This window comes from Chiloscyllium punctatum, chromosome 12 (genome assembly GCF_047496795.1).
Source record: "Chiloscyllium punctatum isolate Juve2018m chromosome 12, sChiPun1.3, whole genome shotgun sequence".
NCBI classification, from domain to species: domain Eukaryota; kingdom Metazoa; phylum Chordata; class Chondrichthyes; order Orectolobiformes; family Hemiscylliidae; genus Chiloscyllium; species Chiloscyllium punctatum.
This window is the reverse complement of record NC_092750.1, coordinates 69,755,564-69,779,518: the sequence shown is the minus strand read 5'-3', so window position 1 is coordinate 69,779,518 and position 23,955 is coordinate 69,755,564. Positions and strand designations below refer to the sequence as shown.

The 23,955-nt window shown below is 43.0% G+C and overlaps 1 protein-coding gene across 1 annotated transcript; it reads left to right on the top strand.

Moving 5' to 3' along the window:
* The first annotated feature begins 8,474 nt into the window (after positions 1–8,474).
* Positions 8,475–23,057, top strand: manf (mesencephalic astrocyte-derived neurotrophic factor). The gene is made up of 4 exons (XM_072582737.1): positions 8,475–8,648; positions 16,816–16,943; positions 17,608–17,749; positions 21,749–23,057. The coding sequence occupies exons 1-4, from the start codon at positions 8,564–8,566 to the stop codon at positions 21,931–21,933; spliced, it is 540 nt and encodes a 179-aa protein (XP_072438838.1). The 5' UTR covers positions 8,475–8,563; the 3' UTR covers positions 21,934–23,057.
* The last annotated feature ends 898 nt before the right edge of the window (positions 23,058–23,955 follow it).

Genomic DNA, 23,955 nt, shown 5'->3' with positions numbered 1-23,955 from the left:
TCACACAAATGTACACACACATTCTCACCCTCAACACATGCATGCACACCCTCTCCCTCACATGCACTCACACTCTCCCTCATACACGCGCTCGTGCACATTCTCTTCCTCAAACGTACACATGCGCATTCTCTCTCTCACACATATGCGTACGCACACATTCTCACCCTCAACACATGCACACCCTCTCTCTCACACCAGCACACACATGCTCTCCCTCACACACATACACGTGGACATTCTCACTTCACCCACACAACACACACTCACCCTCACACAAGCACATGCGCGGAACACCCACACCCTCATGCAGATGTGCGCACTCCGCCTTTCAAATGTGCACAACCTCTCCCTCACATGTGCACCCCCCCTTCTCTCTCACATGCATCCCAACACACATTTGCACACACATTCCCATAAGTGGACACGAACATACTCTCCCACACACTCCCTCTCCTTCACAGGCAGGCAGGCAGGTACCCTCACCCCCCTCCTCTCACATTCTCCCTCACACGCAAGCACACCCTCTTCCACGTTCACCCCCTCCCTCACATACGTGCCCACATCCTCTCCCTCACAAACCCTCTACACCACACACACGCGCACACACCCTCTCCCATGCTCTCCCTCACACACCCATGAGCACATCCTCTTTCATATTAAGCACATGCAGACACAAACACGAACACATTACCCCTCTCACACACCCATTAATCCCTCTCACACAGATATTTTCCCTCATGCACAGGTACATGCTCGCCCTGACATATAAACATGCTCAAACAAACCTCTCTCTCTCTCACACACACGGACAGACCCTTCTCCCACACACATGTTCTCTTTTACATAGATGTAGACATTTTCTTCCACGTACACAAACACAGACAGACCTGTCATGCACATGTGCTCCTCATACACCTACACGCTGTCTCTGGCATACACATGATTCCCGTCAAAATATGCACACACACACAAATACTCTCCCCCTCACATACACACATGGACAGATCTCTCTCGCTCTCACACAATGTTCTCCAACACATATGGACAGATTTTTATTCCTTCATATATCATGCTCTCCCACACACACAGACAGATCCTTTCCCTCTCACAGGCATTCACAGAGAAACAACAGTTGGAATTTTTCAACACAGTCCCCTATAGTTTACCACTAATTTCTAAAATCAAAGCAAGAAATTTGAAAAATAGTTTTGCAACATATCCACAGGCTTGCCCACAGACCTTGAATGTTGATTATAGACTGAAATCTGTCAGACATACCAATAAATTCTTCATGTTCTAATATGAACAAAAATTCTTACCAAGGGTGGTTACAAATGTTTTCCAACAAGCTTCCCTCAGCCTTTCCACTTTAGACACTACCTTTCTTCTTCCACATCAAGTCCGCCAGATGACCTCTGTGCCAACATTGCCAGAATGACCTATTCACTATTCATTCCATGGTGCACTTTGCATTGTCTCTGTCAGGGTGACCTCTATGCCATCTCAGCCAGGGTGACATCTACACTATCTGTCAGGGTGACTTCTCTGAAGTTCTAGGAAAAGCATAGGAGAGTCTCACGACACTGTCCCTTCCCTGTATGAGAACAACCTAGGAATGAACCAGAGCAGTTGCAAACAGTACCATTTAAAGTTCCAGCTGACAGGATGTGGAATCTGGGGGGAGGGCTAAGAACCCTATGGTTTGACAGATATAGGGTGAGGATGATGAGGGAGAGAAAATTTCAGACTGGAGATCCCAGAAGGGGTTACGAGTGAAGGTTGCCTGCTATTAGTGAAACACAACCACTGATTATGGATGTTTTCTCTCAATCATTGAGCCTTATAGTTACTGCTAGCATGAATTACTGCTGCAGATGAAGACTGGAAAGGCAGACAAACACCACTGCCAACTGATTTTTCCCTTTGAGATATGACTCCAGACGCTCAGTAATGCAGTTAACTCTTAATTGTCTTCTAAGGAATGCCCCTTGTGAGCAGCACCAACACCTCATATATGAATGAGTAAACAAATAAATCTGCCCATCACTGACTCAGCTTTCCAAAAGGTTTTCCTACTTCCCAATTCAGTTTCATTCTTCAGCTCATCCGAAGCCTTAACAAGAAGCATTTTCTCTTCCTCAAAAAGGATTCTGGGTAATCCAAGATGGAGGACAGGAAAAATTTCTGGCTGTAACAGCTGCTCTTTTTTTCGAGGTATTTTAGGTGCTGGAGGTGACCTCCTTAAATTCCAGGAGCAGCAATTACTGTTTTATATGCTGTTGCTTTTTTTTCCCAAAGTTCCAAAACAAAGTCAAAACAACAGAAGTTTTAAAAAGGGAGAAGAACAGACAAAGGAAGCACATGGTGAGGTCAGTGCAGGGAAGAGAGAGAGAGAGAGAGAAAGAAACTGACACCAGAGTGAACCTGCACAGTACTGCCTTTGCTGTTTGATAGGATAAATAGACAAAGTCTTTTCCTTGGGGTTGGGAAGTTCAGAACTAGAGGGTATAGGTTCAGGGTGAGAGGGGAAAGATATAAAAGAGATCTAAGGGCACCTTTTTCACACAGAGGGTGGTACATGTATGGAATGAGCTGCCAGAGGTGGTGGTGGAGGCTGGTACAGTTGCAACATTTAAGAGGCATTTGGATGGGTATATGAATAGCAAGGGTTTGGAGGGATATGGGCCGGATGCTTGCAGGTGGGACTAGATTGGGTTGGGATATCTGGTCGGCATGGATGGGTTAGACCAAAGGGTCTGTTTCCATGCTGCACATCTCTATGACTCAGAGTTAAGAAATGCAAACTCCAACAAGTAACAGGAAAGGAAGTCCTTCAGGAATATTCCTCTTCTGATCCTATCCCTTCTTCAAATCTCATTTCTTGTTCTGCATTCACTGAATGTATACATATAATACTATTCCTGTCACAGGATTTGAGTGTTTAACCAGGGTGAGGCAGTACTGAATGGTGTAACTGGTCTGTGACTATTATGATTGCTCAATCACAATTTCTTTGTTCATTAGTGGGCATGCTGCCAAACCTAAAATCCAGGATATTGCTAAAGATATTATAGGAAAGCTGTATAAATATCACAATGTTGTGATATATTAAGTAAGCTTACTCACTGATATATTGAACTTCAAATGCACCAATATAGTAACTTTCAGCTATTCTTGTGTAGGCAAATATAAGGCACCAAAATGAGAGGATTATGAGACCCAATGCATTCACTGTGTGGAAGGGAAAACCATTTTGTCAACAGACCACCTGCTTACAGAAACCAATGTTGTCTCTAGCTAAGGAGGGCCTACCCACAATGCTATTGGAACCTCAAAACTAGCCACACTCAGGAACTGACTGCAAATGAGCCATGACCTAATCGGAGGACTATGACCCACTAATTTATCTAAATGACCCACTAATGGGATTCTCTGCGTCACAATTGTACTGCACCTCCAGAAGACCCGAAGGCTCTCTCTGTCTCCCCAAGAAGCCCAGCCACCACAAAGCTAAGAAGGTTTGTAGCTTTACATCTGTTACACACATTAGAACTAAACACTATGTAGGAAAGCGCTTGACCTGAGAGGGGGAACTTGTTCAGAAGAATTATGAATATCTGTTCTTAGTGTCAAAGGATCGGTGTAAATAAGGTAATAACATTTGTTCACATGTGGAATGTGGAAATATACTTCCTTTTGACCCCAAGGCTTGGAAGCTGCACATATTTTACAGATGGACCAGGGGATAACTGAATTTCTGGTTTATATTGAAGACTCTTAACAAAACTTACACTCAATAGGAAAAGCGTGAGCATAAGAGGTACAGTTAGTAATTTTGCAGATGACACCAAACTTGGAGGTGTAGTAGACAGCGAAGAGGATTACCTCAGATTACAACAGGATCTAGACCAGATGGGCCAATGGGCTGAGAACTGGCAGATGGAGTTTAATTCAGATAAATGCGATGTGCTGCATTTTGGGAAAGCAAATCTTAGCAGGACTTATACACTTAATAAGGTCCTAGGGAGTGTTGCTGAATAGAGAGACCTTGGAATGCAGGTTCATAGTTCCTTGAAAGTGGAGTTGCAGGTAGATAGGATAGTGAAGGTGGCGTTTGGTATGCTTTCCTTTATTGGTCAGAGTATTGAGTACAGGAGTTGGGATGTCATCTTGCAGCTGTACAGGACATTGGTTAGGCCACTGTTGGAATATTGTGTACAATTCTGGTCTCCTTCCTATCGGAAAGATGTTGTGAAACTTGAAAGGGTTCAGAAAAGATTGACAAGGATGTTGCCAGGGTTGGAGGATTTGAGCTATAGGGAGAGGCTAATCAGGCTGGGGCTGTTTTCCCTGGAGCATCGGAGGCTGAGGGGTGGCCTTATAGAGTTTCACAAAGTTATGAGGGGCATGGATAGGACAAACAGGTAAAGTCTTTTCCCTTGGTTGGGAGTCCAGAACTCGAGGGCATAGGTTTAGGGTGAGAGGGGAAAGATATAAGAGAGACCTAAGGGGCAACTTTTTCACGCAGTGGGTGGTATGTGTATGGAATGAGCTGCCAGAGGATGTGGTGGACGCTGGTACAATTGCAACATTTAAGAGGCATGTGGATGAGTATATGAATAGGAAGGGTAGTAATCTGCCTTCCTGTTCTTGCCAAAGTGGATAACCATACATTTATCCACATTAAACTGCATCTGCCATGCAACCGTCCACTCACCTAGCCTGTTCAGGTCACCCTGTATTCTCCTAACATTCTCCTCACATTTCACCCTTCCACCCAGCCTTGTGTCATCAGCAAAGTTGCTAATATTACTTTTAATACCTTCATCTATATTATTGTACATTGTAAAAAGCTGCGGTTCCAGCACTGATCCCTGCGGCACACCGATAGGGAGCCATTTATCACTACTCTTTGTTTCCTATCAGCCAAACAATTTTCAATCCATGTCAGTATTTTGCCCCTAATACCATATGCCCTAATTTTGCTCACTAACCACCTATGTGGGACTTTATCAAAGGCTTTCTGCAAGTTCAGGCATACTTCATCCACTGGATCTCCCTTATCCATCTTCAGAGTTACATCTTCAAAAAATTCCAGAAGATTAGTCAAGCATGATTTCCCCTTCACAAATCCTGACTCTGACCTATCCTGTTATTACTATCCAGATGTGTCCTAATTTCGTCCTTTATAATTGACTCCAGCATTTTCCCCACCACTGAGGTCAGACTAACTGGTCTATAATTCTATGTTTCCTCCCTCCATCCTTTCTTAAAAAGTGGGTCAACATTAGCCACCCTCCAATCCGCAGGAACTGATCCTGAATCTATAGACCATCAGAAAATGATCACCAATACATCCACGATTTCTAGAGCAACCTCCTTCAAGTACCCTGGATGCAGACCATCAGGTCCTGGGGACTTGTCAGCCTTCAGACCTAACAGTCTCTCCAATACCACTTCCTCTGGCAGCTCATTCCATACACGTACCACCCTCTGCATGAAAAGGTTGCCCCTTAGGTCTCTTTTATATCTTTCCCCTCTCACCCTAAACCTATGCCCTCTAGTTCTGGACTCGCCCACCCCAGGGAAAAGAATTTGCCTATTTACCCTATCCATGGCCCTCATAATTTTGTAAACCTCTATAAGGTCACCCTTCAGCCTCCGACACTAAACTACAATCAAATTAAATAAAAATTCAACTTATCTTAGAATAAAGTAATGATATAATTTATTTCACTCACTACACTCCACTAAAGCTCTCACCTCTGGGAGCATGAATCATTGTACCCGTCTTTTTATCTCCACTTCCCCTCCCAGGGCCCGACAGGTGCCCAAACTGATTCCAATGGCTATATCATGGTCCTAATTAATATTGCCAATAAGTTTGCATCAATATAATTTAGAAAAGGCCACCATATCTTGTAAAACTGCTTTGTTTTGTGGTACATCATATTTGTGAGGTAGTCTTGGGGGAGATGCTCGATCACCAGCCTGTACTACCCCATAAAACCTGGGAGTATTTCCAACGCTGAATTCATTAAAATATTCTTCCTCGCACAGTGGGTGAAAATGTTACTCATTGTGTTCCTCCAGAGAGGGCAGATTTGGCAACCCCAGAAGAAGAAATACTGGGTCCACCTTGACTTCAATTTCCTTCAGCTCCCTTACTATGGCACTCCAGTATCTCTGGATCTTGAAACATGACCAAAAGCAGCGTGTAAGAGTGCCTATACTAATTTTACATTTGGGACATCCTGGAAATGCAAATTAAATTCATAGCTTTCCCAGATCTCACGCTCCAGGGAATAGCACACAAACATTCAATTCATGACAAGCAAGTGTACACGCAAATCTGTGCTAGACATGGACCAAACAGCAGACAGTTTGCTCCGATACAAATTACCAGTATTGCTGGAACTCCTTAATGCCACAGCTCAGTCAAATACAGATTTGACATCAAGGGCTGTCATTCCCACTTCGCCTCTGGAATTCAGGTGGTTTGGGCAATATTTAAATAAAGGCTGTAATGTAAGGAGCTGAGTGGACTTAGCCAAACTTAAACCGGGCATCACTAAGCAGGTGCTGCTTGATAGCACTGTTCATGACACCATTCATCACTTTAACAATGATAGAGAGTAAATTGCTAGTTTGGATTAGCCCTGCTTTTTTGTCTACATGACATACCTGAGAATTTTTCTACATCATCAAGTAGATACCAATGTTGTAACTGTACTGGTACAGCTTGGCTAGAGCATCAGCAAGTTTTGGAGCACAAGTCTTCAGCACTATTGTCAGAATCTCTTCAGCTCATGGGACTGGTAATTGAACCTGTCTAAAACAAATATACAATTCAACCCACTAAGTCTATTTCTCTCTCCAAAGCTACTTTCAACTGAGATTTCCAGAGTCCAGACTGCATTCAGTTTTTACATTAGTTATCTTTAAATTCAGGTGAATCCAGCACAATCCTGTACAGTTGGGAGCATTCCTTAAAATTAAACAAAATAACCCAAAGAACTACAAATGCTGGAAATCAAGAACATAAACAGAAATTGCTCGAAGAAACCAGGAGTATCTGTGGAAAGAAAGCAGAGTTAACGTTTCTGATCCAGAACTTCAAGAAAATTGTCATATTTGAGTTGTGAAACTCTGCGAAGCGCATAAAGGACGCTACAGAAATGTAAGACTTCGGAAGTTTATTTTCTGATGGAAGGTTAGTGCGATACTGTTATCAACCTGCAAAACTGGACTGAATGAAACAAAACAAAGGGACATTAGAACTAGGAGATGGGCGTGACTGGAATTACTTTTGCCATGAAGATTAAGTATTCTTACGATTTGACTGGCTCCTGTTTCCATTTCTGTCACTGTTCACATCATGTCTGTGTGGGTTTCCTCCGGTTTCCTCCCACAGTCCAAAGATGTGCAGACCAGGTGAATTGGCCTTGCTAAATTGCCCATAGTGTTAATCAAATGGGTCTGAGTGGGTTACTCTTCGGAGGGTCAGTGTGGACTTGTTGGGCCGAAGGGCCTGTTTCCACACTGCAGGGAATCTAATCTATCCTAATCTCTCCTCAGACACAAGATGGCGGCTACCCTTCACCCCCCCCAGCCCCGCCCCAAGACCACAAACACACCTCGAGCTAGCCCCGCCCCAAGACCACAAACACACCTCGAGCTAGCCCCGCCCCAAGACCACAAACATACCTCGAGCTAGCCCCGCCCTAAGACAACCAACACAGCTCGAGCTAGCCCCATTTCAAGCCCACAAACGCGGCTTGAGCTAGCCCCGCCCCAAGACTATAAAAACGGCTCGAGCTAGCCCCGCCTCAAGACCATAAAAACGGCTCGAGCTAGCCCCGCCCCAAGACCATAAAAACGGCTCGAGCTAGCCCCGCCCCAAGACCATAAAAACAGCTCGAGCTAGCCCCGCCCCAAGACCACAAACACGCCTCAAGCCAGCCCCGCCTCAGCGCACACTAGCTCCGCCCATTCCCATCCCCCTCTCGCTCCAGTGTTCGCCCCGTCTCCAACGATTGGCTTCACCCGCCGTGCCTGGGAATGGACCCGCCCCACTTTTGGCTCCACCCATCCCTCCCGGAAATGGTCCACGTCCTACCGTTGACTTCATTCCCTGTGACGGAGACACTCTGGCTCCGCCCACTCCACCACACGTGGGATGGGCCTCCAGATTCTGGCCTTGCCCCTCTTTCAGGTAGAAAATGCAGCCCCGTTTCGCCTCCAGGAAGTGACGCAAGGGACAGGGACTTGGTGGATGATTCCGACTGGCCGATACCCCTGAGCCAATCGTGAGGCGCCAACTGGCCGCTGGGAGACCACGCCGCGTGTAACCAAACTTGATTGCACGCCGTTCCTTGGCGTTAACTGAGCGACATCCATTCTATCCAATAGGCATGCAGACTGTGCTAAGGTGGGACACCAATTCGAAGACGTGGTCCAATTGAAGCGGGGAAGGCTAGTTTGGTTGCACGACGTGGTGTGTTGCCGGCAGATCTGGAAGGGAGGACAGTGTCGGTGCAGTGGAGTTCGGGAGCTGAAGATGGGATTCGTGGCCACTGGTCTGGCTGCGGCATTAGTTTTTTTCGTAACGTCTTCTAAGGCACTGAAAGAAGGGGAATGTGAAGGTAATTTTAGAGGCAGCAGATGAGAAAAGGGAATAGAGAGGTGGATGGGTATTTGGGGATGGAGTGGTTATTGTGATCAGGCTCGAAGTATTGGGTCGGGGTGCGGCTTCAGGTCCTCGCTGAAGGGGTTTGGCGCAGCGTCGTGGTGGTTACCATGGTGAAGCTGTAGTTATTTGGGTGGGTTGGGTAAAGTTGAGGAAGAGTTTAAGGGGTTACAGAGTCATACAGCATGGAAACATACGCTTCGGTCCAACCAGTCTATGCAGATCATAATCCCAAACTAAGCCTAGTATAACTTATGTGCGCTTGGCACACATCACTCCACTCCAAACGTTGTTTATTCGTATACTTACCTAAACGTCTTTTAAACGCTGTAACTGTACCGCACCCCCTCCACGTGCGAACCTATTTTTTTTTAAAAATGCTCCTCATGTCTAATTTACATATTTCTCCCCTCATCTTAAAAATGCCCCAATCTTGAAACTTCCACCCTAGGGAAATGACACCGCCATGCATCTTTAGCTTCATGATTATATAAATCTTATACGATCACCGTTCAATCTCCTATGCTGAACACAGTACTCCAGAAGAGGCTTCATTAGTGTCCTAAACACACACAATGTGATGTCCCAACTCCCTTACTCAAAGGTATGAGCAATAAAGGCAGGTGTGCTAAATGCTTTTTTAACTACCCTTTCTACCTGTGATGCAAACTTCAAATAATTATGTACCTGAATCCCCAGATGTCTCTTCTACACTACCCAAACCCCTACTCTTAATTGTATAGGTCCTACCCTTGTTTGTTTTACCAAAATGCAATACCTCACATTTGTCTAAATTAAACTCTGTCACTTCTCAGCCCATTAGCCCAGTTGAAGGTTATAGTGAAAGGTTATGTTCAATTGGCAAGGTAATATTGGGCTTGGTTATTTGGTGGGGTATTGGGATGGTTATTATTGATGATGCAGTCTTTTGGGTAGAGTGAGAGCATAGTTGAAGATTAGTTTAGGGGTATAGATCAGTGAGAGGAGTGATGTTGTTTTATAACACTCAGGCGAAAGTGAGTACTGCAGATTCTGGAGATTGGAGTCGAGAGTGTGGTGCTGGAAAAGCACAGGTCAGGCAGCATCCAAGGAGCAGGAAACACTCAGTCATGTGGCTTTCGAAACAGCAAGCAAGTCTGCTTCATTCTTCCACACTCCCTGTAGTTCTACAATTTTATTTTGCTCAAGAGTGTATCCAAATTCCTTTTGAAATCATTAATCATCTCTTGCTCTCCCAAACTCTCAAACATCAAATTCCAGGTTATCACCACTTGCTGTATAAAACTGGATCTTCCTTACATTCCCTAATGCCTTTTGCCCAAAACCTTAAATCTGTGCCGTGTACCCGTGTAATGGGATAATGGGAACAACTTCATTGATCTTAGTCTCTATGAAATCTTCCCTCAGTTTCCTTTCTCTCAAGTAGAACATCCTCAGCCTCTCAACATTTAACTACTTACTGTAGCGAAAATTACTCCTGCCCAAGTCATTCTGGCCACCACTTCTGTGCTTTAAGAATCTCTGTCCTTTCCTTTCTAAAGTCTGATGACCAGAACGAGATGTGGCTGTCAGTTAACAGCCTAACCAGTGTTCAATGGGCACTCATACCTCCTCCTATTAAAACCTAGGATCCCATATGTTTTGCTAACCACTCTATTGATGTATCTTGACATCTTCAAAGGATAATGCACATGACCTCCCAAGTCCTGTATCACAACTTTGAAATTGTCATTTCACTGTCTTCAGTCCTCGAGCAAGTTTGTCTAAGCAAGCTAAGACACCTATTCTATGAGCACCATATTGTGAATTTTATCTTTGTACTATGCTTTGTGTCAATTTTAAGATGAGACCATATCATCAATAACCTTTAAAACAGTAAATCATGATTTTTTTTTCTGCAAGTCTGTGTTAGCCTGAACTAAATCAAATTTCTTATTTCTTTCTCCTTCCAAAACCCTGCCTGTTATGGATATTGAACTCACTGGCTTATACTTGCTAGGCATGTTCCTTGCACACTCTTGATTAAGAGATCATATTTGCCACTCTGCAAATGCTCTGGCAACTCCAGTGTATCCAAGGAAGATTATGGCCAGTTGTGCGCATTCCTCCTTGCTATCTTTCACACAATCTTTCAAATGTTCTTTCACACAATCCATCCAGACCAAGCAACTTATCCAACCCAAGCATAGCCATCCTTTCCAGCACATCCAGCCCATCAATTTTAATCATTAGTAGCATTTTTGCCCAGTATCATTTTTCCATAGTAAACATTGAGTCATAGTCATAGAGATGTACAGCACGGAAACAGACCCTTCGGTCCAACTCATTCATGCCGACCAGATAGCCCAACCCAATCTAGTCCCACCTGCCAGCACTTGGCCCATATCCTTCCAAACCTTTCCTATTCATATACCCGTCCAGATGCCTTTTAAATGTTGCAATTGAACTAGCCTCCACCACTTCCACTGGCAGCTCATTCCACACACGCACCATCTTCTGTGTGGAACAGTTGCCCCTTCGGTCTCTTTAATACCTCCCTTCCCCCCCCACCCTAAATCTATGCCCTCTAGTTCTGGACTCGCCCACTCTAGGGAAAATACTTTGTCTATTCATCCTATCCATGCCCCTCATGATTTTGTAAACCTCTATAAGGTCATCCCTCAGCCTCCGATGTTCCAGGGAAAACAGCTCTAGCCTATTCAACCTCTCCCTATAGCTCAAATCCTCCAACCCTGGCAACATCCTTGTCAATCTTTTCTGAACCCTTTCAAGTTTCACAACATCCTTCCGATATTAATAAAATATTTAAAACAGTTCTAGCATATCAAACTTACCAATAAAGGTGAGACATTCTGCATACCAGGGCTGAGTGTTGTTGGGGGAGGTTGTGGATGGACACTGGGTGTGAGAGGGGGAGGACAATGCAGATAAGTCTCCCTCCCATCCACTCTCCTCTGATGATGTGGTCTCCTCCTCTGTCTATTCACCTGAACAGGTTAAACAGTCAAAGTGTGACTGCCACTGAAGTGAAAGTAGTCAAGTCTACGTGAGTTTTGCTCATGCATTTTGAATGATTCTTTAGCCCGCACAGGCAAATTCATGTTTCCTGAGGAATGATTGTAATGTATATTATATTAACATGACATATTATAATGTAAAATAATTAAAGTTGAAATAACTCCACAGAGGCCGGTATCTCGTCACCAAGTCACCCTGTGTTTATCCACACACTAGCAGCCCTTGACCTTAGTACTGCCTCATACGGAATCGGGCACCAGAGTATCAGTTTCTCTGATTACTCCTTTTTTTTTATCTTTCCCCAAAGCTCCCTGATGCATAGTATTGACCAAGCGTTTTAGCCTTACCTCACATCTCGGATCACATAATCTATAACGCCCAGAGGTGGCCATTTAGCTTGTTGTCTCTGCTAGTAATCTAATCTAATCTAGTTCTCTAAAGCACCAGTTCGCCTAAAACCGCATTCCTGATTTCTCTCTGCAGCCTACATGTTCTTCCATTTATGGATAATAATCCAAATCCCCCTCAAAGGCTTCAATTAAAACTGCTTCTCCTCCATTCTGGCTGTGATCCACATCCTGACCACTTGCTGTACCCATGTTTCTTCATTCCTTTTGCCAACTACCTTTAATTCTGTGGCCTCTTGTTCTTGATCTGATCATCGATAAGTTTTTCATTTCTATCTTAACCAGATGACATGACTTTGAGTACCTTTATCAAATCATTTTTTAAACATTTTCTCCAAGGAATTTGGAGAAGTAGGAACTAATCTATGTAACTGAAGTTCCTCATCCTAGAACCATTCTTGTATATCTTTTCTGTTTCCCCTAAGCATCTTGTCATTCCTTGTCTTTAATAGGCCTTCCACCAGCTTACTATTTACGTGCTAGTAAAATACTTTTTGGAGGGAATGTTTTGGGAAATGGATGGGTGCTGGATAGGGATGTGTGCGGTTGGTAGGGATTTGTTTAGGAAGGAGTAAGGTGAAGTGTATGGGTCCATTTAAAGAAGATTAGGGTAAATGTGTAAGAGGGATTGAGATAATCTGGGGTGGGGGTTCCCAAAATTACGATAGGTGAGGAATTGGGAGGAGCTGCAGCAAAGATGTTCCAGATCTCAGTTAAGAGAGTGTGGAGGTAAAACATCCAATAATGTCAAAAGTTTGCTCAAGTTTATCTTAAACTGCTGTAATATCTCAGGACTGTGTACGTTTTGAGCAGTGATTTTCAGAAGCTGCTCTTTTGTTTCTGGGTTACTAATTTATGCAAAAGGATTTTTTTATTTTTCTCTTTTCCTCATTAGATAGGTTAAATGCTACTTCTGACAGTGCTTGTCTGCTTTTTCCCTTGGACCCTTTCCTTCTGTAGTTTGGACCATATGAAACCTACAGTGCTGTCAGGTTAGGGGTTTTGGAAATGTTTACACTAGCAAATGGAGCTGCAATCTAGAATGTGCTTAAATACATGGAGTGAGGCTGGAACTGATTATCTACTGCATGAGAATGTAACCACTGAGCCAATCTGGTCCTGCAAGCATGCCGCAATTCAAGACCCATTGCCTTCAAAGTTTTCCCCATCAGGGATCTTTGATCTGGGTCTCACAAGGCAGTAACTTTGATTTCTGTATTTGTATTGCAAGTTATGAAAACAGTGATTTCACAAGTTGTGAGTGCCTCTTCATATTGCTACTGCTCCCTGAGAAATGACTGCAGCTCCAGCTAGTCTGTGGACAACATAAAGCTACAGTCAAATGTCAGAAGTACTTATTTCCTGTCAGAGTGCAATATGGATTGTATAATCTGTGGATGACAGATGCAGATTCAATAAGTGGCTTCAAAGGGAATTGGAGGGAATATGGAGAAAGAGAAACCAGTGGTTAGTACTGCTGCCTCCCAGCACCAGGGACCCTTGTTCGATTCCACTCTTGGGCAACTATCTGTGTGGAGTTGCATGTTCTCCTCGTGTCTGCATGGGTTTTCTCCAGGTACTCTGGTTTCCCCTCACAGTCCAAAGATGTGCAGGTTAGGTGGATTGGCTATGCTCTGTTGCCATGGTATCTACAGATATGCAGGTTAGGTGAGTTAGCCATGAGTAATGTGGGGTTAAAGGGATGGGGGTTGGGGGGGGGGGGTTCTGGGTTGGATGCTTTTTGGAGGGTCACTGTGGACTCAGTGGGCCAAATGGCCTGCTTCCACACTGTTGGAATTCTATGATAAAAGTGCTGGTGTAGACGTGACTAGCTGAATGGCCTCACTTTGTGTGCTATGCTGTTCTATGACTTGAATTAGTTGGCATTTTCCCAAAGCATAGGCAAAGCTGCAATTGAATTGAAGGTGGGTGCATGTATTCTTATTAGACACGCTTGCAACCTCTTGTACAATAGTATTATGGCATCTATTAATTGTAAAATGCACATTCAGTAACATTGGCTGACATTTGCATGACCCAAAACTGCAGTGAAAACTGCAGAATTTTACAATTAAGGGATTTCCCCATCTCCATCATGATCGTTAAATGCCCAATCATTCTCACCAGGGAAAGCTCCTGCTTTATTCTCTGGGTTTTCTGACCCAAGTTGAAGAATTGACTGGGCTGATAGCAGCCTAGGCAGTTTACAGTCCACTAAGGTTCTGGTTATGCATTGTAACCTCTCTGTAAAATAGACTTTGAATAGGGAACAAACAGTATTAAACTTTCCTCCATTCCATAACAGAAGTCCACCTTGAATGTTGTGGTTGACAATGACTCTAAATATTTTCTAATCAGTCTGGTCAGTGATGTTGTCACACCTCTACAGCAGATGGGACTTGTACTCAGGTTTACAGACACTACCACTGCACCACAAAAGTACTGGTTGACAATCATAGAATCCCTGCAGTGCAGAAGCACGCCATTCAGTCTGTCAGGCCACACCAACCCCCTTCAAGTACATCCCCTCCAGATCCACCCCACTACCCTATTGCTCTAATCCTGCATTTCTCATGGCTAATCTACCTATCCTGCACCTCCCTGAACATGAAGGGCAATTTAATGTGGCCAATCTACCTCACCTGTACATCTTTGGACTGTAGGAGGTAACCGGAGCACTCAGGAGATGCACGCATGCACTGAGATAATGTGCAAACTCCACATACAGTCAACTAAGGGTGAAATCAAACCGGAGTCCCTGGCGCTGAGAGGCAGCAGTGTTAGCTGCTCTGCTGCCCCTAATTAATCATAAGATTTTAATAAATAATTACACGATGAGACTATATTGATGGACAGTCAACTCTTTCTACCTGAATGTCAATGTGCCACTCCAGAAACTTGGAACAAAATCTAAACCCACACTAGCACGGTGCTGAAGAAGTGCTACAATATTGGCAATGTTAGATGGGCTTTTAAATGAAAGAGTTGTTTTTGCTCTTAAGTGAATGTAATAGAGCTATATGAATTATTTAAAGAGTAAATATACCTCAACCAATGTGACTAATACAGTTAAACATAACTATATCTCTATGCCATAAAAATTCCTGTTGATCCATTCTGTATGTGCAGGTCAAGAAAGATTTATCCTGTCCAATTTTACTTTCTAGCTCACTGGTAGCATGGCGAAGGCTATTTTGCCACTGAGGAAGTGGTGAAGGCTACTACAATTGCAACATTTGAAAGGCATATGGAGGTGGTTATGAATAGGAAGGTTTTGGAAGAATATGAATTTAAACGAAAGAGTCATAGAGATGTCCAGCTCGAAACAGACCCTTCGGTCCAACTCATTCATGCTGACCAGTATCCCAACCCAGTCTAGTCCCACCTGCCAGCACCTGGTCCATATCCCTCCAAATCTTTCCTATTCGTATACCCATCCAGATGCCTTTTAAATGTTGCAATTGTATGAGCCTTCCACTTCCTCTGGCAGCTCATTCCATACATGTACCACCGTCTGAGTGGAAAAAGTTGCCTCTTAGGTCTCTTTTATATCTTTCCCCTCTCACCCTCAATCTATGCCCTCTAGTTCTGGACTCACCGTCCCCAGGGAAAAGACTTTGTCTATTTATCCTATCCATGCCCCTCATGATTTTGTATACCTCTATAAGGTCATCCCTCAGCCTCCGATGCTCCAGGGAAAACAGCTCTAGCCTATTCAACCTCTCCCGATAGCTCAAATCTTTTCTGAACCCTTTCAAGTTTCACAACATCTTTTCATAGGAAGGAGATTAGAATTGCATGCAATATTCCGACAGTGTCCTAACCAATGCCCTGTACAGCTGCAACATGACTCCCAACTCCTGTACTCAATACTCTGACCGATGAAGGAAAGCATACCAAACGCTGCCTTCACTATCCTATCCACCTGTGACTCCACTTTCAAGGAGCTATGAACCTGCACTCCAAGGTCTCTTTGTTCAGCAACATTCCCTAGGACCTTACTACCAAGTGTACAAGTCCTGCTAAGATTTACTTTCCCAAAATGCAGCACCTCGCAATTATCTGAATTAAACTCCATCTGCCATTTCTCAGCTCATTGGCCCATCTGATCAAGATCCTGTTGTAATCTGAGGTGACCTTCTTCACTGTCCACTACATCTTCAATTTTGGTGTCATCTGCAAACTTACTAACTATACCTCTTATGCTCATGTCCAAATCATTTATATAAATGATGAAAGGTAGTGGATCCAGCACCGATCCTTGTGGCACTCCAATGGTCGCAGGCCTCCAGTCTGAAAAACAACCCTCCCACCACCACCACCACCCTCTATCTTCTAACTTTGAGGCAGTTCTGTACCTGAAGAAGAGATTTATCTTGTAGGTAGGGTTGCAGATTCAGCAGAATGATACTGTGACTTTTAACAGGTAAAATTAGTTTGCATGAATTCTATATTAGAAATTTGGATGTTATCTTACTTGCAACAAGGTTGCAAGTCTGGAAATTAAAGTCTGACTCTGCAAAAGTGAAATTGGGAGCCACTCTTTTCACTCTATGGGTAATAAATATGTACAACTCCTCACAGCAATGCTGGGATGAATTGAAATATAATGACCTCCTCCAACTTCTAGGCCAACAAAAATGTTTTGTTTTACTTGAGTGTTAGATATTAATGGAAGATTCTTGTTCATTCTTCTAGTATGTTTGTCATTCTTGGAACGATTTTATAACTCCTTAAAAGAGCAAGATGTAGACTTCACTCCTGATGTTATAGAAGAACATCTAATCCAGCAATGCAAGGATGTCAAGGGCAAGGAGAACCGATTTGTAAGTGGTTAATCAGTGCACATGCAATGACAACACAATGCAGCTTAAAACACTGGATGAAACAATACTGCCTTTAAATCCAGGACAATTTGCACTGTTCCCCAAAAGCTGCTTCAGCATTGAAGCCTTTCTCTGTTTAAACAAACCATCCTCCTTGCAAGCCTCTTTTGTAGGCTACAGGGTAATTAGGAGAATATTGATCTGTTCTTTGGCTCTCGAAAGCATGAAAGTGTTAGATACTGCAGGTATGGACTTTAACATGAACATTATCAGATTTCGTGCCAGCAGCAGTTTGCATGTCTCCCATAGACTTTGATAGATGAGGAATTGTTTAATTCAAACCCTCTAGATGACTCCTTCATGTTAGTTGAGTGATAACAACTGAATTATATTTTATCTAAGATATTTTGTACTCAAATTTTGGATTCACTAATCATAACCTGAATAAATCCAATATACTATACATAATATTTGGAATTGCTGTGGGTACATTTAGGGATAGTTTATTCCATTGAACATTTGCAAGTCAATTTATTGATGGCCAGGCAGTCAAATAGTTTAAGTCAAGTATGGCAGCCAAGGACCCAAAGAAAGGACAATCTCAAAACTGAGAGGCCAGTAGGGAAAGTAGAAAAGCTACTAATGGATCTTGCTTTGTTTCCAGTGCTATTACATTGGAGCAACAGGTGATGCAGCCACCAAGATAGTTAAAGAAGTCTCCAGACCCATGAGCAATCATGTGCCAGTTACTAAAATCTGCGAAAAACTGAAGAAGAGCGACAGTCAAATCTGTGATCTAAAATATGGTAAGTCAGGTTGGGTGCAAAGCTGGTGCTTGAATGGTTCGATTCTGAAGACCAGTTACATAAATGTAGCTTAAATTTCTTTTGCTTAGATGATTTTAATGAATGATTCAAGTGATTTTAAAATTATTCAAGAATCAGCGCAAGTCAATTCAACCACCGTACAAGCAGTTTCAGGCAGCACTACTGCCTCACAGCGCCAGGGACCTGGGTTTAATTCCATCTTCAGGTGACTGTCTGTGTAGAGGTTGCACAGACATTCTCCCCACATCTGTGTGGGTTTCCTCTCACAGTCCAAAGATGGTTAGGTGGATTTGCCAGACTAAGTTGGCAATCTAAGGAATGTGCAGGCTGGGTGAATTGGCCATGGAACGTGCAGTGGTTACAGGAATAGGGTAGGGGGAAAAGGTCTGGGTGGGTTTGATGGGCCGATTGGCCTGCTTCCACTATGTAGGGATTCTATCATTCAAACATCTCCCAAGCATTGAATGCTGTTTGTAGCTGTTGGTCCTGAAAGATATTTATATTATGGTGCTGCTGGTAGTAATTTGAGGAAGTAATTTCCTCAGCTTGTTGTATACTTAGCCATTGTTATCTGCCTTCCTTGTTGCATGCCATATGATCATTATATGTCTCTTATTTTTCTTCACAGCAAATACATTTATTTTACACTAACTACTTACAGAAGTAGTTCCGCTTTACTTCCTGGTACACACTGACTCAGCCATCTCAAACTACAGTGTAAAAATTCTGGTTTAATTCACTGGAGGTTCACTACTAGCTTTTGTACAAAATGTTTTTGTTCTATCAAACAAATGAAGAATCCTGGCTTACCTATCATAGATTTTGGCATTCTTTCAGTTTATTCTGACTCTGCTCCAAACCTATCTGTCTCTGCTTGCTTAATGCCGATGGTGCACTTTTTTAGTTTGTTTCACAGTTCATGATGGTATACTGACGATTCAGTGCAGTCTTTGCAGATTAAGGCTGCATTTTAGAATGGTTCTTTGTGTAGAAGAGTGAAGAGAGTGGAAACCAGCAAAATAATAGCATGTTGGGAAGAGCCTCTTTGGGGTGTGATCTCCTTGAATCATTTCCTTTTGATTTCCACACTGTATGATAAGCATTCTTTTCCCATGTAGAGATGAATTCTGTCAAAGAATGGTCAACATCTAAATACACGATCTAAAGGGGAAGCAATGGCCTTGTGGTTATTACCACTGGATTGTTAATCCAGAGAACGAGGAAATGTTCTGGGGACTCTGTTACAGCAGATTGTGGAGCTTAAATTCACTTTTTCTAAAAAAAAAACAGAATTAAGAGTTGAATGATGATCATGAATCCACTGTCAATTAGAGTTATAGGTCCAACCTGTCCATGCCAACTAGACATCCCAACCCAATCTAGTCCCATCTGCCAGCACCCAGCCCGTATCCCTCCAAACCCTTCCTATTCATATACCCATCCAGATGCCTCTTAAATATTCTAATTGTACCAGCCTGCACCACATCCTCTGGGAGCTCATTCCAGAACACGTGACATCCTCTGTGTGAAAAGGTTGCCTCTTAGGTCTCTCTTATATCTTTCCCCTCTCACCCTAAACCTATGCCCTCTAGTTCTGGACTCCCCCACCCCAGGGAAAAGACTAATGTTTGTTTATTTATCCTTACCATGCCCCTCATAATTTTATAAACCTCTATAAGGTCACCCCTCAGCCTCTGACGCTTCAGGGAAAATAGCCCCAGCCTCTCCCTGGCAACCGTGGCAAATCCTCCAACCCTGGCAACATCCTTGTAAATCTTTACTGAACCCTTTCAAGTTTCACAACATCTTTCCAATAGGAAGGAGACCAGAATTGCACGCAGTATTCCAACAGTGGCCTGAGCAATGTCCTGTACAGCCGCAACATGACCTCCCAACTCCTGTACTCAATACTCTGACCAATAAAGGAAAGCATACCAAACGCTTTCTTTGTCAGGGGAAAAACACATGTGGTTCACTAATATCCTTTAGGGATGAAACTACCACCCTTACTTGATCTTGCCTACATTTAACTCCAGACCCACAGCGATGTGGTTGCCTTTTAACTGCCCTCTGGACAAGTGGGGGTAGATGATAAATGCCGTCCTAGCCGGTGATATCCACTACTCCAAACACAGCTGAAATCATGCTCTCCATGAAGTCATTTGCAGAAAAAAACTGCTAGTTTTTAAAAAAAAATTACTGGACAGTGCTGATTTCTGCAAATTTCAGCTTACTACTTCTGCCTAAAGCCAACTTTACCAGGGCCTGGTGACCCATTCAATAATTGCTTAATGGATGTAGGTTTGCTCGCTGAGCTGGAAGGTTCATTTTCATGAAAACGAACCTTCCAGCTCAGTGAGCAAACCTACAACCAGAACCTCAACCTGAGTTGCAAATCTTCTCAAACCTCGCTAACTTGCTTAATCTCCCCCAGATGATTTGCATCCCAGGCTGTTATGAAAGACAAGGAAGGAAATCACAAGGCACTGACCCAAATTGTCTCTGGCCACAGGGGAGATGCCAGTGAATTGGAGGACAGCTAATGTAGTTTAACTTTTCAAGAAAGATGGTAGAGATAGATGTGGAAACTACAGACCAGTGAGTCTCTCATAAGTGATAGGGAAACTATTGGAGAAAATTCTGAAGGAAAGAATGCTCTTTCACTTGGAGAAACCAGATTCAATCAATGTTAGTCAGTATGGCTTTGTCAGAGGGAGATCATACCTAACAAATTTAATTGAATTTTTTTGAGGTGACTAAGCCTGCAGATTATTGTAGTACAGTTGATGTAGTTGATATGCTTTTCAGTAAGGTCTTTGACAAGAACCCACATAAGATACTGCTAAAGGTAAAACCATGGGATCCACGAACACCTGAAAAGTTCACTCCAAAATTAGCTTAGTGGCAGGAGACAGAGGATAGTAGTAGAAGGTTGTTTATCTGAATGGAGGCTATTGTCCAGTGGCTCACTGCAGTGATCACTGGTGATAATTTATTTCTGATGTATAAATAATGTAGATGAGAATGTGGGGAGGGATGATGAGTAAGGTTGCAGATAAAAAGGATCGGCCAAGTTGTTGACAGTAAGGAAGTAGGCCTTGAGTCACAGGAAGGTATGGACATTGATCAGATGAAACTTAACCCTAAAGTGTGAGGTTAGACGGAAGTAAAAGGTAAGGGAGTAATTAATGAATGAGTGGAAACTGGGAAGCCCAGGAACAGATATATCATGGGGTGCTTGGCCTCAAAACCCTGAAGGCAGTGTAAAGATTAATAGGGTAGTTACAAAGGCATAGGGACCTGATAAATCTACAATATTGAGGGGTGTGGACAGAAAATACCCTTTCCCTTAGGTAAAAGATCAGTGACAAGATAGTAAGCTTTTTTTAAGGTGAAAAACACTAGGCTTCATGAAAAACTTTCATCCTGACAATGGTAGAAGTCTAGAATGCACTGCCTGGGCAGGTAGTCAAGTGCATAAACCTATAAAACCTATAAAACTCACAACCTATAAAACGTAGTTGAATGAACACTTATAATATTGTGTGTCTAGTGCTGGAAAGTGGGATCAATGTAGATTTAGTGTATTTTGGTAGTACAGTCTTGATGGGCTGAATGACCTCTTCTGCAGAGTATGATTCAATGAACTTAATTTGATAAATGACACTTCGTTGTTTAATCAATGAACTGCTACACCTTGCTGAAAGAGGGGTGGTTCCGTTTCAACTGGTGATACAGTTTTGTTCAATATATCATTGCACAGTACAAAGGAGAAATGTGCGTTTGTGTAGAAACATTGTAAAAGTTTAGCATAGTTGGACACATTGTGTCCAAGAAAAACAAGCCAATCCATGAAGGGCTAGCCTGCACAACAGACTGTCCTCTCAAATTGAGAACTGTTTGGCCTGGGGTCGATAAGGGGTTATATATTGAGAATAGTGCCACTGACCACATATCTTGTTTTCACTGTTTAATCAGACAAACAGGTGGACCTGAGCACAGTTGATCTGAAGAAGCTGCGAGTTAAGGAGCTGAGGAAGATTCTGGATGAGTGGGGTGAGTCGTGTAAAGGCTGCGCGGAGAAATCTGACTTCATCAGGAAAATCACAGACCTGATGCCCAAGTATGCTCCCCTTGCTGCCAAATCACGGAACGAACTCTAGTGAAGCTCGAGGATGCCCTGCCTCCACTTCGTTATTGTACATTTCCATTGGTTTTCACTTGCCTTTTTGTATTTATTAATAAAAAGGGGACTTTAATGTCTTGAGATTTGCTATAAAATAAACTGATTTGTGGGAAGTGTTGCTTGTGATGTTTTGGGGGGGGGTCAATGAATTAGAAAATGGAAGTGTCTGTAAAAGTTGATTTAAAAAATGTACGATGGCTGGATTTCTAAGCAGTAAAATGGAATGTGGTCACGCAGCAATTCCCTGAGAGTAAAGTAGCATCTTTTTTTTGATGGTTAACACAGTTCTACATTGTGATTCACCTTCTAGGCCTTTGGTTCAAATCTATTACTAATTGCCTGGGTTAGTCAGCACCCCTGCAGTAAGGGTCTCATGAAATCAGTTGGAACAATCTGAACCTATTCCTCATTGGCTTGAGCTGTAAACAAACTTCATAAGTTGGGTATTTGGCATTCCAGGGAGTTTCTTTAGTAAAATATCTCTGTGCAGCAATTTCCAGCCCACGTCTAAACTAGCAGATCTATATGCTGAAAGAGGAATTGATCTGATACTCTGGTTACATTTGCAAAGATTTACAATTTTTTTTTGTACAACAATCTACACTGGCACATGTAGACACAAGTGCAGACATGGGATGAAACAGTGGTGCTTTCTCATGCCCTTCTCTGCATTCCTCTGGCCCTTCTTACTCAAGCCATGGTTCCTTTTTGAAGAACTCTGTGGTAAGGGAGAGAAGTAGAGAGTACACCCCATTGAGGGGAGGTAGAGGATATATTTCCAAGCTGTGCTGGGTGAGATTTATACTGAAGATATGCTTCATAATGTCATGTTAAAGCAGTGATGGACTTGACAGCTCATCTGGGAGGTGAAGGTGCTTGGAGCTGACATTGGGTAACACTGTCTTCCTTCTCTGGTAGAAATGCCACTGACCTTCAATGCAAAGACCTACACTTGCTCTCTGTCTCACCCATTCTTAAGTAGGAAAGCAAGTTGTCCAGTGTGTCACTCAGAGCTCCCAGTACACTCTAGGTATCTATTAACCTGTTATTTTTGTTGTATTTACAAAAAAAAATTGCTCATTAAACATTTTTCTAAATAAATTGTACTATGGTTTTTTTTGGTCTAAACAGCATGATATAGTTGTGATGGGCATCCCTAACCCATCTTCCCGAAGCAGCCTGCGGCTTCACTCTTTTTAGACCTCAAATGATGGCTTGATGTTAGCCTTTCGTAAAATTGCTCCACCGTGCCAACTGATATCTTCAGAGAATGACTTTAGTGAGTAACAAACTGATACAGGTTTGTGCCTGGTACATTGGTCATACGTTATTCTTTTTGCATTGTAGCAATTGTTTTCCCAACCTCAGGCTCTACCCTGGTTGATCCACAACTGAAGCATTGTGCTGCTGTTACCTCCAGACACAGTCCTGCTGACTTCCCATCGTTAAACCCCAGCTCACCCCTTTATATCTTCAACTACTACTGGTCCTACTGAGTTATTGGATTTCGAGATGCTTCACATTTCTTTCATTATAAGCAGCTCTGGGCTCAGACAAGCCTGCCTTGCTTCTACCTGTATCCAAGTATGGCCTTCCTATAATCTGCTTATCTTCCCACTCCTGAAAGCTTCTGACAGGCTTTTGCTCACCTTTCCTAATCTCTTTTGGTTTATTAATTCTTTTTCATGCATGTTCACAATATGCTGCAGGGCCTAATGAGGTGCTATACAAATGGAAGTTGGGTATGTGTTGGTGTCTGTAAGCTCTAATGTGGAACTGTGCAAAAAAAAATGTTATTTCTTCAATGTGCTGTAGCCTACCTTGTTACAAGATGTGGATCAGCATCTTCAGTAATCTTGGGAGGGGGAAGCTTGAGTGGAGGCTGGGTAATTCTGTTGCTCTGGGGAATACAACACCTAAAAGGTCTCCCTGCTATTTAAATCCGGGATGCCATGGTTTGGTGGCTAGAGAAGCAGGAGTGATGGAGAGTTTCAGTTTA

What these genes read in the sequence shown, in the direction of transcription:
- manf (XM_072582737.1), top strand. Translation starts at nt 8,564, where the DNA reads ATGGGATTCGTGGCCACTGGTCTGGCTGCGGCATTAGTTTTTTTCGTA. An exon ending in AGGGCAAGGAGAACCGATTT is followed by an intron (nt 16,944 to 17,607) that starts GTAAGTGGTTAA and finishes CTTTGTTTCCAG; the next exon opens with TGCTATTACATTGGAGCAAC. An exon ending in AATCTGTGATCTAAAATATG is followed by an intron (nt 17,750 to 21,748) that starts GTAAGTCAGGTT and finishes CTGTTTAATCAG; the next exon opens with ACAAACAGGTGGACCTGAGC.